Source organism: Pezoporus wallicus, unplaced genomic scaffold (genome assembly GCF_028554395.1).
Source record: "Pezoporus wallicus isolate ANWC-B61680 ecotype Strahan unplaced genomic scaffold, APGP_CSIRO_Pwel_v1 contig_7461, whole genome shotgun sequence".
NCBI lineage: Eukaryota > Metazoa > Chordata > Aves > Psittaciformes > Psittacidae > Pezoporus > Pezoporus wallicus.
In genome coordinates, this window is record NW_026637976.1 from 1,238,486 (window position 1) to 1,253,303 (window position 14,818).

Consider the following 14,818-nt stretch of genomic DNA (forward strand, 5'->3'; position numbering starts at 1 on the left):
GTTGGTGGGTGATTTCATTCTGTTGGGACTCCAGCTGGTTATTCTTCTGCTATAATCTCCCTTCAAGCAGATCTTTGGAAAAAAAGTCTTGCAGACCGTTGTTTAAATCCACTGCATTGTGGATGTGCGGTGAGGGAGGCCAGAATACATGAATCCAAGCAAGTTTCATTCATGGCTGCTTGCCTGTTTGGCAAGGGATGGAAGAGTCACAGAGTGGTTTGTGTTCTGGAAGCTTAAATCCCATCCAATTCCAGCTTCCTGGCACAGGCAGGGACACCTTCCACTAGGGCAGGTTGCTCCAAACCCCATCCAACCTGGCCTTGACACAGGGTTGCACTTGGCCTTGTTGAACTCCATGAGGTTCACATGGTCCCACCTCTCCAGCCTGTCCAGGTCCCATCTCTTCTCTGCAGCTATTCTGTGGAAGAAGCACCTCTGGCAGACTTGCTCCTGTTCTGAATCCAACCTAATGTGTTTTTATGTCATGTGAAGTGGGACACTGAGACCCTCTCCTGGCAATCTGAGGAGAGTGTGTCTGTGCTGTGATTTGCTGTAGCATATTAAAAGCCAGGAGGGTTGGAAAGCTGGTAACCCAAAGATTTCTGTTTTGTGAGGGCTCTTTAATCTCTGCCACCAGAGTTCCTGTGATTGATTCATTTTTTTTCCTGATGGATTTGGATTAAAAAGGAAAAGATGAGAAACCTCATGTCTGGAGACATCAGCCAGGGAGAATTTCTGGATCGTTCAGGAGCAGATCTCTTTTTACTGCAGGCACAACCAGTTTTCTACATAATGTGGTGTTCAGGCCATCTTCCTCCTGAACTGGACAGATGGAAAGGTGACTCCCTTCGAGGAGCATTTCCAGGGTGTCACCAGGCAATTCCTCTTGTCATTTGCTGCCAGAATCACAGCAGCAATCAGCTCACAGTGATGTGAGGGACTGTGAAGAGGGCATAAGCTTCCATGGTGGGGTGAGCTGGTGCTTTGAATCCCTGCCTGATGGCTGCCCAGCTGTGACTGTGATAGAGATCTCAAAATGACTGTGCTTAATACCAAAAAGCAGTTGGTCGTTAGCAGTGCTGATAAGGCCTCAGCTGGAGCACTTCATCTAGTTCTAGGCAGCACACATCAAAGATGCACAACAATTGTTGCCTGCCAGGGGAAAAGAGAGGAGAAAATAAGCAGAAATGTAGAAAACATGACTGAAGGGAAGTTTATTTCATTTAAAAGAAAGGAAAAAACACAGAGTTAAGTCCTTGGGAAACAAAAGATGGTGGAAAAGAGAAGGCTTAAGCTGTTCTTGTCAGCAATAGAAAGGATTAAGAAAAAAATGGGTTTAAATTGAAACAATGAAGGTTGAGGTCAGAGATTGGAAAATGTATTATTTGGGTGTTTAACAGTCCAGAGACATTTATCTCTGCCAGGAGTGACAAGGGAAAGAAGGTTGGAAAGTCTCCTTTGCTGTAGCAACATGGCAGTGCCATTGTTCTGTTCGTGGCCTTTCCATTGTGTTTACTGGGAGTTGTTTAACCTCATGTACCACTTTTAATTAGCAAAGCAGCCAAAGAAACAGCGTGTCTCAGATATTTTAGGATATAATTACTATATTCATTGTACATTTTAGGGAGAAGATTGAAACACAGGTTGGAGCAACCTGCTCTAGTGGAAGATGTCCCTGCCCATGGCAGAGAGTTTGGAACTGGATGATCTTCAAGGTCCCTTCCAACCCAAACCAGTCTGTGCTCACATGATTCTATGTGAGAGGATATTCTGGAACCTGATCCCTGTTAGTAGTTTAAAGAGCTGAGCACCCAGTAGTTGTACAGATTTAGTATATAAAATTATTTGCACCAAATCCTGCACAAAATTACCCTCAGTTCAATTCAGTTGTGCTGAAATGATGTGGATAAAGCCTGTAATAGCATTTCCTTCCTAACTCCTTGGGGCAGGGGCAAAGCTTTCTGGTTATGTCAACATGCTGCATGTGTTAGCCTGATGTTATGCATTAAAATATCCTTTTTCCAGACTTTGGTTCAACTTTGTGATGTCTTCCCCTGAAATTGCTTCCCTTTCGTGGGGTCAGATGAAGGTGAAAGGCTGCTCCACAACATACAAGGACTGCAAAGTCTGGCCAGGAGGAAGCCGAACCTGGGACTGGCGAGAAACTGGGACTAATGTAAGTTTGCTGGTTACTAATCTCTAGTCCAAAGACCAGTTGTTAGAATTCCAGCCAGAGATTCTGCAAGTTGCCTTTTGCTTCCATCTGTTGGGCTTTTCCTGGGAAGAACCAAGTGTGTGTTTCAGACATGAGTGTGCAAACGGGCTGGAGGACTGCAGGCACGATGTCCTGTAGGTGATGGTGCAGCAACTCTCCTCCCAGCTCCCCTCACCAGGCAGCATCCCTTATAGGTCTCACACAGCATCCTGTGTTTGGTTAAGAGTGCAGTTGTCAGCAGCTGCTGGTAACAGCCTCTTTCAGATGGTGTAAACAGAAATTGTCTTAAGTGAGACAGGAAAAAATGTAAGTGAAGCTAAAAGAAATCACCAGTAACTGACTCTGTGTGTTTGGAAGACAACAATGCATGTGGTTTAGTTTAGATCCTTTTCCTTGGGGTCCCTTGTGCTTATTTCAGAGGAAAGATATGCAGCTAGTATCATACACACTGGTTTTGCCATGAAAAGCTCACAGTCTGGCTAAGCACACAATGACTGCTCTTGGTAGCCATATACTAAGTACTTGCCCTCACAGTTTTTAAGCTTTATCTGTAAATGCTATCAGAACAGTATAAAAGTCCATAGAACAGTGTTGACATTCCAGATTTAGAAGCAGTATAACATCTGTTGTGTTAGGAACTTGATGTTGGTAATTCTCCCCATATATTAGGCTTGCACTACAATAGCTCTATTGGCTAGGGAAAAAAACTCCAGGCTTTCCAAGCAAAAGTTAAAGCACAAAAGGACTATGTACCAACCACGTCTTAGACCCAGCACCTGCATCCGCAGCCCTGCTGAATTCATTTTGATGCAACTTAAGGGCAGAACCTTTGGGTTTGCAGCTTCATCTATAATCTTTGGGGGAACAGAACTTTGCTAACCTGTCAGGGGTCCATTTATACAGTTTATAACGCCAAGAGAAAGGTAGTTTTTACCTTTCTCTCTGCAAAGGTATCTTTACCTTGCAAGGAGAGATAGCTGCATATATAACCTTTTAAAATGTAATTCCTTTAGGGACTGATGATAAAGATGAAGCTCTCACTGGCTGGAGGGGTGGGTTGTGTGCCAAGAGTCACTTCTTGCTTGTTTGACAGTGTTTTCCTGGTTCTTTAGGTCAGTTCTATCCTCCTTGCCACTATGAGGAGTTGGGTGGTATGCTTTAAACATGAATAGCAAGCAACCACTATAAGAACAGAGCTAAGCTTTTCCAGACTGCATCTCCAACTTGAAGAACTGTACAAAATGAATCCAGTCAGCACTGGAAGTAGTAGCGTTCACCAGATGCATTTTCTGCATGTTTCTTTATGGTAGACTGTAGTGCCTCTATATTAATTGAGCATGCTTTTCCTGGGGGTAAATGGAACTGAAGTTGGGGAAACAAGCAGTGCTGATCATGTCCCACATGCCAGCTGGAATGAATTGCCTCCTTTCCTCCTCTGCTGTCAGGCTGCTGTCTGGTGTGTAATCCTTCATCTCATAACTGGCTCTGCAAGGTTCTGTAACTGAGCACTGATAGCTCTTACAGCCTTAACCCTTGGGAATGGAAGGCAGCCTCCCTGCCTGGCTGCACTCCTGCCATCATGGGAGAAAAGAGTAGGAAGTCAGAGAACAAAAGAGGCGAGGAATTCTGCTGCTCTGCCTCTCCCCCTCCAGCTGCCCAGTCGACAAGGATACACTTATTCCATCATTACATGTTTCCTACAACACATGTGAAAGCCCCACATCAGTGTGTCTTGTGTAACCAAAGAAAATCCTTTTGTTCCATGGCTTCAGTGTCTCAGGAGTACTTATGTGACACAAACCTTCCCCAGTAATCCATTTATTGCAATTGCAGTAAAACATTCCAGTTCTTTTTGTCCAAGTTTTCAGCCTACTTTAAAAAACCCCAAAGGAAAAGCATGTCCTGTTCTGTCACAAACATACACTTGCAATGATTTGCTCTGGGATTGCTTTGTGGATTGAAGTGACCTCTGCATTCTAGGTGTAGATATCAGATGTGAATGGACTAAGGAGAGAACAGCTTTTGGGCTGGCCAGCTGTGTCCTGGGGTGCATCAAGCATGGCATAGCAAGCCAGTTGAGGGAGCTGATTCTCCCACTCAAGGCCACACTGATGCAGCCTTACCTTGAGTGTCATGTGTGGGTTTGGGTGCCTCAGCATAAGGACATCAAACTAGTAGAGTGTATCCAGAGGAGGGCGACCAAGATGCTGAAAAGCCTGGAGGGAAAGTCTTGGGAGGAGTGGCTGAGGTCACTTGGCTTGTTCAGCTTGGAGAAGGCTGAGGGTGACCTCATCCCAGTCCTTAGCTTCCTCAAGAGGAGCAGCAAAGGGGGAGGTGCTGATCTCTGGTGACCAGCAATAGGACACAAGGAAACGGGGGTCAATTTGCATCAGGGGGAGTTCAGGTTGGACTTCAGGAAAAGTCTCTTCAATGAGAGGGTGGTTGGACACTGGAACAGGCTCCCTGGGAAGTGGTCATGGCCTCAAGTCTGTTAGTGCTCGAGGAGTGTCTGGACAACACTCCAAGTTATATGGTTTAGGGTTAGTTAGTCCTATGAGGAACAGGAAGTTAGACTCGATCCTGATGGGTCCCTTCCAACATGATGATCCTGAAGGTAATTTCCAACGTAGTTGATTCTCTGATTCTATGAGGTATTCTATGAACTTGGAGAACCATAAAGGCAAACCACCTCTGCTGAAATTCCAGGCAACATCCAGGCTAAAGGCTTTCTTGTGGAATAAGTTTAATGCATCCCTTGGAAATTGCACTCTGCTGTGGGAAGTTTCTCTCACCTGCAACTTGAGGACCTCACTTGTTTATTTCAGCTTCAGAAGTCTCACTTGCTCTGTTCTGCAAGCTGAGGCAGTGACAGGGCTGAGAACTCTCACATCTTGTCTGAGGCTGCAGCGTCAGCTGCTGAAGACTTGGGCAGGGAAGAAAGAACAGGAGAGGACACAAAGAGCAGAGCTCACTAATGGAACATCAAACCAGTTGTTAAGCTGGTGCTTTGACCTTAATTCATTGAAAGTTTGGAGTATTTTTCTGGAAGTGTAAGGGATAAAGCATTAAAATAACATCCTCCAGAAGTCCACCATGGCATTACCTGCTTCAGGTGTGAAAACCATCTCAGTTTTCTCAAGGAACGTAAGAATTCTACTCAAAAAAAGGAGAGGGAATGGTATGCACACCAAAGAGGGGCTAAATTCTAGCACAGGCTGTGCAGTATCTTACTCTTGGCCATAGAGAGATACGTAAAACTTGAATCCAGGAGGAGAATTACAGTGACATAATTAAGTTTTATGTTAACACTATAGGTGTATTTGTGGATTCTTGTGTTTAAAATAGTAGTAAATAGTTGTACTTCTTTAAAACCCTCATGCTCTTAAAGCTCTTTTTGTCTTGGAGGAGTTTGGTTTCAAATACTCCTTTCTCCACATTAGGAATAGTGCAGTACTTGAAACTGAAATGAAGATGACAACATATTCCAGTCCTCAGTGGTAAATGAGATTTGCAGAGTAAACAAGGAAGTCATTTTATCGTTTTAATTATCTGAGGAGCTCTTTGTAATTAAAATGAGGATTGGGTTGGGGCAATCAATCAGTGTTACAATGAGATTTTGTTCCTTTGAAAACAGCAACATGTTGCAGTTTGTGGATTTCGCTTTAACAGCTATAAAATGCTTGTTCTTAGAAGTAAATCAGAGTCACAGAATGGTTTGGATTGAGAGGGACCTCAAAGCTCATCCACTTCCAACCCCTGCCATGGGCAGGGACACCTTCCACTAGAGCAGCTTGCTCCAAGCCCCTGTGTCCAACCTGGCCTTGAACACTGCCAGGGATGGGGCAGCCACAGCTTCTCTGGGCACCCTGTGCCAGCGCCTCAGCACCCTCACAGGGAAGAGCTTCTGCCTAAGAGCTCAGCTCAGTCTCCCCTCGGGCAGGTTAAAGCCATTCCCCTTGGCCTGTCCCTACAGGCCCTTGTCCAAAGCCCCTCTCCAGCTTTCTTGCAGCCCCTTCAGGCACTGGAGCTGCTCCAAGGTCTCCTCTTCAGGAGCCTTCTCTTCTCCAGGCTGACCCAGCCCAGCTCTCTCAGCCTGGCTCCAGAGCAGAGCTGCTCCAGCCCTCGCAGCATCTCCATGGCCTCCTCTGGACTTGCTGCAACAGCTCCACATATTCTAGACTCATGTAATGCTTCTTTTTACCTGTTCAATGAAGTATTATAATATTACCATCAATTGATTAACTATCATCCTTCATCTGCATATAGAATGCCTTTTTTTAATTACCAGTGTTATCTGCTGTGTGTATGAAGAGGCTTGTGTTACGTTTTGGCACTGCTAATTTATGCTGCTATGCTGTGGACCGTTTCAAAAGACACAGAAGGAGCTTACCTGGTTGATGCTCTCAGTACAAACTGTTGTTTTCCTCCCCTGGCTCTTAGCATTCTCCAGGAGTGCAACCAGCTGACCTTGAAGAAGTGGTCAAGAAGGGTGTTAAAACTGTGGTGATTGGTCGTGGCATGAGTGAGGCGTTGCAGGTAGGCCTGTGTGCTGTGAGAAAGATGAACTAGAACTGTTTGCTTTCCCTCTGATCAGGAGGAAAAAGAAATCTAAGATGCCTTCCTAAAAGGGGAAAAATTCAGGATGCTGAATTGGCATCAGTGAGCTCCTGCCAGGAGTCCCTTTTTCCTGAAAGAAACGTCATATGAGATCCTCTGTGTCAGCATCAATGTGAAACGGTAAAACAGGTTCATCTGCTACAGGAGGAACTTAAACAAGGGGAACTTCTTATGGTGTCATTACTCACCCTCTTAGAACAGGTCATGAACTTGTTCTCTGGCCTGCTGTAAAGACTTTGATAATGAGGTATTTTTGTTGCTCACTTCAGCAGATAGCACTTCTGAGCCCCTGTAGCTAGTCTGAGCTTCAGAAGCTACTCTTTGTTTTTTGATGAGGTGAGTAACACCTTATTGAGATTAATTGTACCTTTAGCTCCAGTTCTATTTATTTTGGTAAGAAAGGGCTGCATTTTAATCATAGAATAACCCTCTGTAGTGACAGGACAAGGGGTAATGGGTTAAAACTTAAACAGGGGAGACTGAGGTTGGATACAAGGAAGAAACTCTTTACTCTGAGGGTGGAACAGGATGCCCAAGGAAGTTGTGAATGCCCCATCCCTGCTTTACAGTGTGAGGGGAAAAGAACCTAATACTTGCTTTTCCCATTTCCTTTTCTCTTCTGAGGTTCCAGCATCCACTGTGGACTATCTGAAGAAAAACGGGATCGATGTGTTGGTGTTGCAAACAGAGAAGGCTGTGGAGCAGTACAACGCCCTGGCTGCACAGGGTGTCAAAGTAGGGGGGGTCTTCCATTCAACCTGCTGACTCCTGGCAGCTCCATGACCACACAAATCACAGGCACATCCCTCCGTTGCATCAAATTACAGGCAAGAGAGCGTGGAGTTCCAGGCCAAGGTGTTTGTGCCCTGACACTGAAATGCAAAGGCAGTTTATTAGATTGAAACCAATCAAGTGCTTACAAAAGGGGGTTGGTAATGAAATCACTGAATTATAGAACCATTTCCATGCGTTCTTGAGACTGATTTAACCTGAACACTGTCATATTTTGATTACTTAGCTCTTCACCTGTTTGCTAAATTAAAATGCTAAGTTTTGAATACTTTCATTAGGAAATGGCCCAAGATTACATTATTGGCTACTGGAATGCAGCTATAGGATAGCTGATGGGTACAACCAAGTGGGTATGAAGGTAAAACTTCATACCACTAAGTTACAACATAAACAAAAAGCAAACTCAGAACATACACCTTTGCCTCCTGCTGGTGACTTCAGTCAGGAGGTTGGCTAATTCATGACCATCACGCAATTTAACACTAAGATTTTACATTGAGCTAGAAAAAGGAATAAAAAATAAAGTTTACAGGGAATAAACATCAAATTTGAGCCTTAATCCTCCCAATGATAGGAAAATGCTTTGAGTAGTGCAATATATATCTATTCACAAGTCCTTATGTGCTTAAAATCGCCAGGAAGATTTGTCACAAGAGTTTGCAACCAGCAGCAGACGGTGATCTTTAGGCAATGAGCCTACATTGCTGCTAGCAAGTGGGGCTGGATGTGAGGATTCTGACTGGTCATGGTTAGCTGAGGATTTAAACATCGTGCCAACAAGCAGGTTATTCTGCTGCAAGTTTAACAAGTTCTCTTCATTGCTGTTGTTGGTGGGCTTCTATTAATAGACAAGTTCCCTCCTTGTAGGTATTCTTTTCCCCACCAGGCTGTGCATATGAAGTCTCTGTTAATGACAGCACAAAGGTGACAGTAATGGCCTGAGGCACTTGGAGCTCTCCCAGCAGTAGCAGAGAGGCTTAGACTGGTATGAGAATGCAAAGACCTTCACAAAATCCTCTGTTCTGTTTGCTCTGGTAATCATTTCAACCCTTTTATCTGCTCCAATACAAAGCAGAGGGAAAGTAAGGGAGAGCTTTTATCTTGCAAGCTCCTAATGACAGCAGTATTCTGTTAGAGCAGCTGCATTTGAGGCATCTCACCTAAACCAGCCAGACCTGCTCTTCCAGCTGCAGCTGCATTCTCTGACACAGCAGCTGGTACAAGAAGCATCAGAACTGCTGTGGTATTTGTCTGCATAACTTCCATGGGGTGAAATAGGTGAACCACTACCCCGGAAGACTTGCAGGCATCCCAAGGGAATGCCATAGACTCACATCCTGCCAATCCACTCTGTGTGAAGACTTTTTTGCATTAAATTCTGTTCTCTTCTAGCAGGGGTAGTTTGACTCTCTTGCTTGTGGTGATATATTTGTATTATTTAGCAGAATTTGGCCTCTTCAGGAACCTGCTTAGGAAGGTTCCATGGGATACAGCCCTAGAGGGCAGAGGGGCCCAAGGCTGTTGGTTGATATTCAAGGATCCCCTGCTACAAGCTCAGGAGTGTTGCATCCCAACTAGAAGGAAGTGCAGCAGGAGGGCCAGGAGACCTCCTTGGATGGATAAGGAGCTCCTGAGGAAAATTCAAATGAAAAAAGAGGCTTATAATAATTGGAAGCAAGGACAGGTGGCATGGGAAGAGTACAGGGGTGTTGTCTGAGAAGCTAGGGACCAGGTTAGGAAAGCTAAGGCCCAGTTAGATTTAAACTTAGCTAGAGGTATTAAAGATAACAGGAAGGGATTCTACAGGTACACAGCAAATAAAAAACAGACTAGGGAGAATGCAGGCCCCCTCAGGAAGCTCTCGTGAGAACTGGCTACACAGGATTTGGAGAAGGCTGAGGTTCTGAACGACTTCTTTGCTTCGGTCTTCACTGGCAAAGACTCTGACCAAACCACCCAAGTCTTGGAAGGCAGATGCAGGGACTGTGAGAATGAAGACCTTGTGCCCACTGTAGGAGAGGATCTGGTTCGAGGCCATCCTAAAAATCTGAACGTGCACAAGTCCATGGGTCCTGCTGAGATCCATCCGTGGGTCCTGAAGGAGCTGGCCATCATATCTGAGAAATCATGGCAGTCAGGTGAAGTTCCTGACAACTGGAAAAGGGGAAATCTAACCCCCATTTTCAAGAAGGGGAAAATGGATGACCCAGGGAATTACAGAGCAGTCAGTCTCACCTCTGTGCCTGGCAAAATCTTGGAGCAGATTCTCCTGGATGGCATGCTAAGGCACATGAAAATCAACAAGGAGCCAGGCTGAGAGAGCTGGGCTGGGTCAGCCTGGAGAAGGGAAGGCTCCTGAAGGGAGACCTGAGAGCAGCTCCAGTGCCTGAAGGGGCCCCAGGAAAGCTGGAGAGGGGCTTGGGACAAGGGCCTGTAGGGACAGGCCAAGGGGAATGGCTTTAACTTGCCCAAGGGGAGACTGAGATGAGCTCTTAGGCAGAAGCTCTTCCCTGTGAGGGTGCTGAGGCACTGGCACAGGGTGCCCAGAGAAGCTGTGGCTGCCCCATCCCTGGCAGTGTTCAAGGCCAGGTTGGACACAGGGTCTTGGAGCAAGCTGCTCTAGTGGAAGGTGTCCCTGCCCGTGGCAGGGGCTGGAACTGGGTGAGCTTTGAGGTCCCTTCCAACCCAAACCACTCTGATTCTGTGATTAATGTGACACATTAATGATGAAGCCAAATTGAAAACTGCTCAGCCCATATCCTACATTGAGGAAGATGCTTTGTGCTCCTCCCATCATGTGGAACTCTGTGCGTTGTCCTCCTAAAAACCCTGAGGGGAGCACAGCCCATTCAGTGTTTAGGATCTGTGCCCAACCTGGCTTTGTGCTGCAGCCTCTCAAGTTATTCCTTTCATTTGGCAAAAGGTAGGATTCAGAAGCTTCCACTTCTGGAACAGGGAGCTGCAGCGTGCAGACGAAACGCGTTTCACTTTCTAAAGGCAAACTGCCAGATTTCACTACCATCAGGACAAGATTTCGGTGTCAAGATGATCTCCTGCAAGTCTTTCCCATCTGGATCTTCTCTTCCTGCTCTCTTCACAACTTCCTGAGGCAGCATCAGCTCCACTTGGGCTGCTCCAGTCTCTGAAAGCCCAATTTCTTTCTTGGTGCCTTTGCTCCACGGTAGAAACAGTTGGGACTGATTCATCCCAAGATTCCAGCAGCCCTCACTTGGTATCTTCATTAAATCTCTGCTTTCAGCTACAGCCATAAATAACTGGGTACAGTTAAGGGCTCATTGGCCCCATGATGGGAATGCACTTTCACAGGGCAGCGTTTCTCATGCACACACCCCACTTCGCCTCCCACCACGAGCCCCATCTCCTGCCTGCAGTGAACTTGTGTGAAAGCAACGCCGGGACTCAGCCGGCTGCCAGGAAGGTCCCAGCCCTTATCTTGGTGAGACAGCACGAGCGAGGCCGTGAAAACACTCCCCCACCCCAAACACACCAACACTGGTGGCTTTAGGGGACTTCAGATGAGCCACAGAGAAGCTGTGGCTGCCCCATCCCTGGCAGTGTTCAAGGCCAGGTTGGACACAGGGGCTTGGAGCAAGCTGCTCTAATGGAAGGGGTCCCTGCCTGTGGCAGGGGTTGGAACTGGAGGAGCTTTTAAGGTCCCTTCCAAGCCAAACCATTCCATGATTCCATGTTTACAAATCTGCTCATCCATACAGCAGGGAAATCAAAGGTAAATATGAATCTTGGAATGGGTACAGTCAAATGCTATTGAGAAAATGTGTTTGTACGTGTTTGACTGGACCCTGACACTGAATTTTAAGATCATCAGAGCGACAGAACCCTTTTCTTTCAGTTCAGCTGAGATGATGATGAATATGATCTGCTTGAACAGATGAAACCTAAGAAGACAAAGAGAACCTGCCATTTCTTCCATGATTCAAACTAGGGATCAGGTTAAAACTTACAGGATGCTATTGAGAAGCCAACTATGGAATACTCATGAGGAGATTGGAAATACTCCTAGCAGCCTTACAGTTTCAAGTGGGTTTTAGGCATTTTGAATTACAGATGAAGAACTTTGCCATAGCTCTTCAGTATTTGATTCTCAATTGGTGGTAATTCAGAAGGCGAGTGATCTTTGCCTATTATGATAATGAAAGGAGCTCAAGCACAGCACGAAGGGAGCAAACAGTAGAAATTAGTTCCAGTGCTCAGGAAGTGGGAGAAAGATGCCAAAATCTTGATACTGAAAATGAAAATGCAAAAGAAAAGGTCCAGACTAGCAGCTTTTGGGGCCTGGGAGCAAATCAGAAACCATAACCTACATACCATTAAGCACAGAGCAGCCAAATTAGCTTGAGGAGAAGCAGAGGTTGTGCCAGAGAGCTGGGTAACAGCAGGACCTGGTGGGCTTATCTGCAGCACCAAAGCTTCCCTGTGCTGCCCATCAATATTGCTGTAACCTGCCAAGGAAGGGCAGCACTTGGGAACAGAGGCTCTGCCTCTGCCAAAGCATCAGTTGTGGCCTGGAGCATATGGAGAGCACCTGAATTAGATGTCCTTATTGGGATGACAAACTGAAGTGCCAAATTGAGAGGGGAAAAAAGAGTCTGGAATGAGCTAGCTCAAGTACAGAGAACAATCAGCCATTGGAATAACCTCCTCAGGGAAGAGGTGATGCCCCAGCGTTGGACACTGTTAAGATTGGGCTGCACAGGGTGCTGGGACATCATGTCTAGGTCATGCTTTGGCAAGAAAGGTTGGACCAGATGATCCTTGAGGTCCCTTCCAACCTGGAATTCTGTGATTTATAGATCTATGAAATTGACTGGAGACTGCTTCCTACTGAGATGTACATCAATCCCTGTCTGCTGGGAAGTGAACTGAGGATGCCAAGAAGTCAGCTGGTAACGACTCCGCTGTGAGACGTGCAAGGTCCTAAAGGTAAAACACCAAAAACCAGTTTGTGAGAGCAGCAGCACTAAGAACTGATATTTAACTTGAGAATACCTGAAGGATCTGCACAGTTCAATGGTTCTGAGTCTCTGGACCACAGTATTGCTAGAAGATTAAAAGAAAATCACAGTAACCCTTGCAGTGATCTCCCGTCTTCCTCAGAGCCCGCACCGTGTCCACTCATGTAACAAGAAACAGATCAGCCTGAGTTTTCCAGGTTTATTGTAGGAAAGCACAGGAGGGGTCATTACTTAACACTCAGCTCTGGACAACTGGAAAGTATTTCCTCACTGCTCTTTACTTGCTAAAAATACCCCTCTCCCCTTCTCTAACAATTGATTTATGAACACAGGTCACATTTGGCTGCTGCACTATAAGGTTTCACACATCTAAGTGCTCCTAGGAAACCCCACCAAAGGATTCCTCCTCATAGGAGTTCCTCAGCCTGCTGAAGCCCTGCACACGGGAGCAATGCACAGACCCACTTTCCAATGGGAATGCCAGCAGGATCACGTTGGTTGTAAGTTCTCATCCCTCCATGCTCCTGGCTCACCTCCTACGGGGAACACTGACAAGCTGTCTGCTGGTTAACTGAGAGCACGTTCCAGTGCTTTGGCTGATCAGAAAGACTTTGACTGCCAAAAGTGAACTGAAAACCTGGATGGGTTTTCTCACCTCAAGTCAGATGGGATCACATCACCCAGAAACAGGCGCTGTGAAGCTTGGTGGGATGGAGTTAGGAATTCTCCAACCCGTGGTATTTAATGTCAGTGTTCCTAAAGACACACAAAGGTGCAACAGAAGAGCTGGATGATAGAGATGAGTATGTTTGACTCCATTTTATCTTACAAAACAAGTAACATACCGTGTGTTGCTGTAACTCAACCTCCACATCCTGCTAACTGAATTCTGCTGCTTGCACCAACAGCTTCCTCCTCCTTCCACTCAATAGCGGAGCAACCTGCGCCCTCACCAGGACTGCACTTTGCTGCAGAGGAGGTAAAAAAGCTCAGGATTTAACCTACATCCATTGGCAGCTTCACTTTAAGGTGCAATTCCTACACCAGAACAACAGCACTTGAGAGTATTTATTTGGTTTTACTAAGAATTTAGGTACCAATGCACAAATGCAAGGTTTAGACACTCAAAAAGAACCCAAACCAACCCAAAAGACCTCACACACACCCACACTCCTCAGCTTTGCTTCTGAGTACTGTAAAAATAACACTGATTCCTGTGCTTCAGCATTTACATGGTAAATACACAGCAGAAAACAAAGGCCTGGAGGAGAACCTCCTGATAAGTAAAACTGAAGGTAGGCCCCAATTAAATTACTACTGGAATGGTGATTGGGAACTGCCTGGGTTCAATATTGAATTGGCTTGAAACTGCTCTTCACTAGACGAACAACACCTGTATTGGTCTGTCTGCTTCCTAACAGAGAAGACCAAAGTTCTTCAGCAGCTTTATATCTGTGCTTGACTGTCTGAACCCATTATAAACCAGTCTGGGTTGGGTTCACTCTTAGAACACATCATATTGCTTTCATGTCAGCCAAAGAGCCCATAAATACATTTCTCACAGCACCAGCCTTCACCGCCTGGCAGGTTTGGGCATTATGTACACCTTGACAGGCTTGCTGAAGGGGATGGTCCCCTCTATGCCGTTTTCAGATGGTGGGAGAGCCTCCAAGCTCTCGTTCCAGGCAGATTTGGGCATTTTAGCAGCCGCCTTGCTCCGGTTGGAATTGTAAGCCAGCAGCAACCGCACTTCGATCTGACAGGGCTCTGCAGAGGAAAGCAAACAGAACAACCCAAAGATGACTCATGAGGTTCAACAAGGCCAAGGGCAAGGTCCTGCCCCTGGGTCAGGGCAATCCCAGCACAAACCCAGGCTGGGGGAGACCAGATGGAGCAGCCTGAGGAGAAGGACTTGGGGTGCTGGCTGAGGAGAAGCTCCCCAAGACCTGGCTTCAGTGTGCGCTTGAGCCCAGAACCCCCCTGTGTGCTGGGCTGCACCCCCAGAGCGTGAGCAGCAGCTCAGGGAGGGGATCCTGCCCCCCTGCTCCAGGGAGACCCCCAGAACTGCAGCAGTGGCTCCAGCTGAGACAGCACCAGCATCAGACAGAACACAAGGAATAACCTTGTCCCACACTTACCCCACAGTTCAGCCACCACCTCCCAAGGCTCCCCTTTTCTCCATATCACCAACTCTTATCTG

General features: G+C 46.3%; 2 protein-coding genes across 4 annotated transcripts in view; one reads left to right on the plus strand and one right to left on the minus strand.

Moving 5' to 3' along the window:
• The first annotated feature begins 1,846 nt into the window (after positions 1-1,846).
• On the plus strand, positions 1,847-7,799 carry AAMDC (adipogenesis associated Mth938 domain containing). 2 transcript variants are annotated; one of them, XM_057408579.1, is made up of 3 exons: positions 1,847-2,176; positions 6,656-6,751; positions 7,464-7,799. In XM_057408579.1, the coding sequence occupies exons 1-3, from the start codon at positions 2,045-2,047 to the stop codon at positions 7,482-7,484; spliced, it is 249 nt and encodes an 82-aa protein (XP_057264562.1). In that variant the 5' UTR covers positions 1,847-2,044; the 3' UTR covers positions 7,485-7,799. The 2 variants fall into 2 exon arrangements, with proteins under 2 accessions (XP_057264562.1, XP_057264560.1); XM_057408577.1 differs by having other exon boundaries at positions 1,875-2,176; positions 7,457-7,799.
• Positions 7,800-13,290: 5,491 nt separating this feature from the next.
• Positions 13,291-14,818, minus strand: part of INTS4 (integrator complex subunit 4) — a 32,828-nt gene continuing 31,300 nt past the window's right edge. For both annotated transcript variants that reach the window (XM_057408545.1, XM_057408544.1), the window contains exon 23: positions 13,291-14,385. In XM_057408545.1, coding sequence (XP_057264528.1) covers positions 14,192-14,385 — 194 coding nt within the window. In that variant the 3' untranslated portion in view covers positions 13,291-14,191. The remainder of the gene's footprint in view (positions 14,386-14,818) is intronic.

Excerpts from the sequence above, each read along its gene's own strand:
- AAMDC (XM_057408577.1), top strand. The coding sequence starts at position 2,045 with ATGTCTTCCCCTGAAATTGCTTCCCTTTCGTGGGGTCAGATGAAGGTG. Across the intron at positions 2,177-6,655 it reads GGCGAGAAACTGGGACTAAT|CATTCTCCAGGAGTGCAACC; the intron begins GTAAGTTTGCTG and ends CCTGGCTCTTAG. Across the intron at positions 6,752-7,456 it reads GCATGAGTGAGGCGTTGCAG|GTTCCAGCATCCACTGTGGA; the intron begins GTAGGCCTGTGT and ends TTCTCTTCTGAG.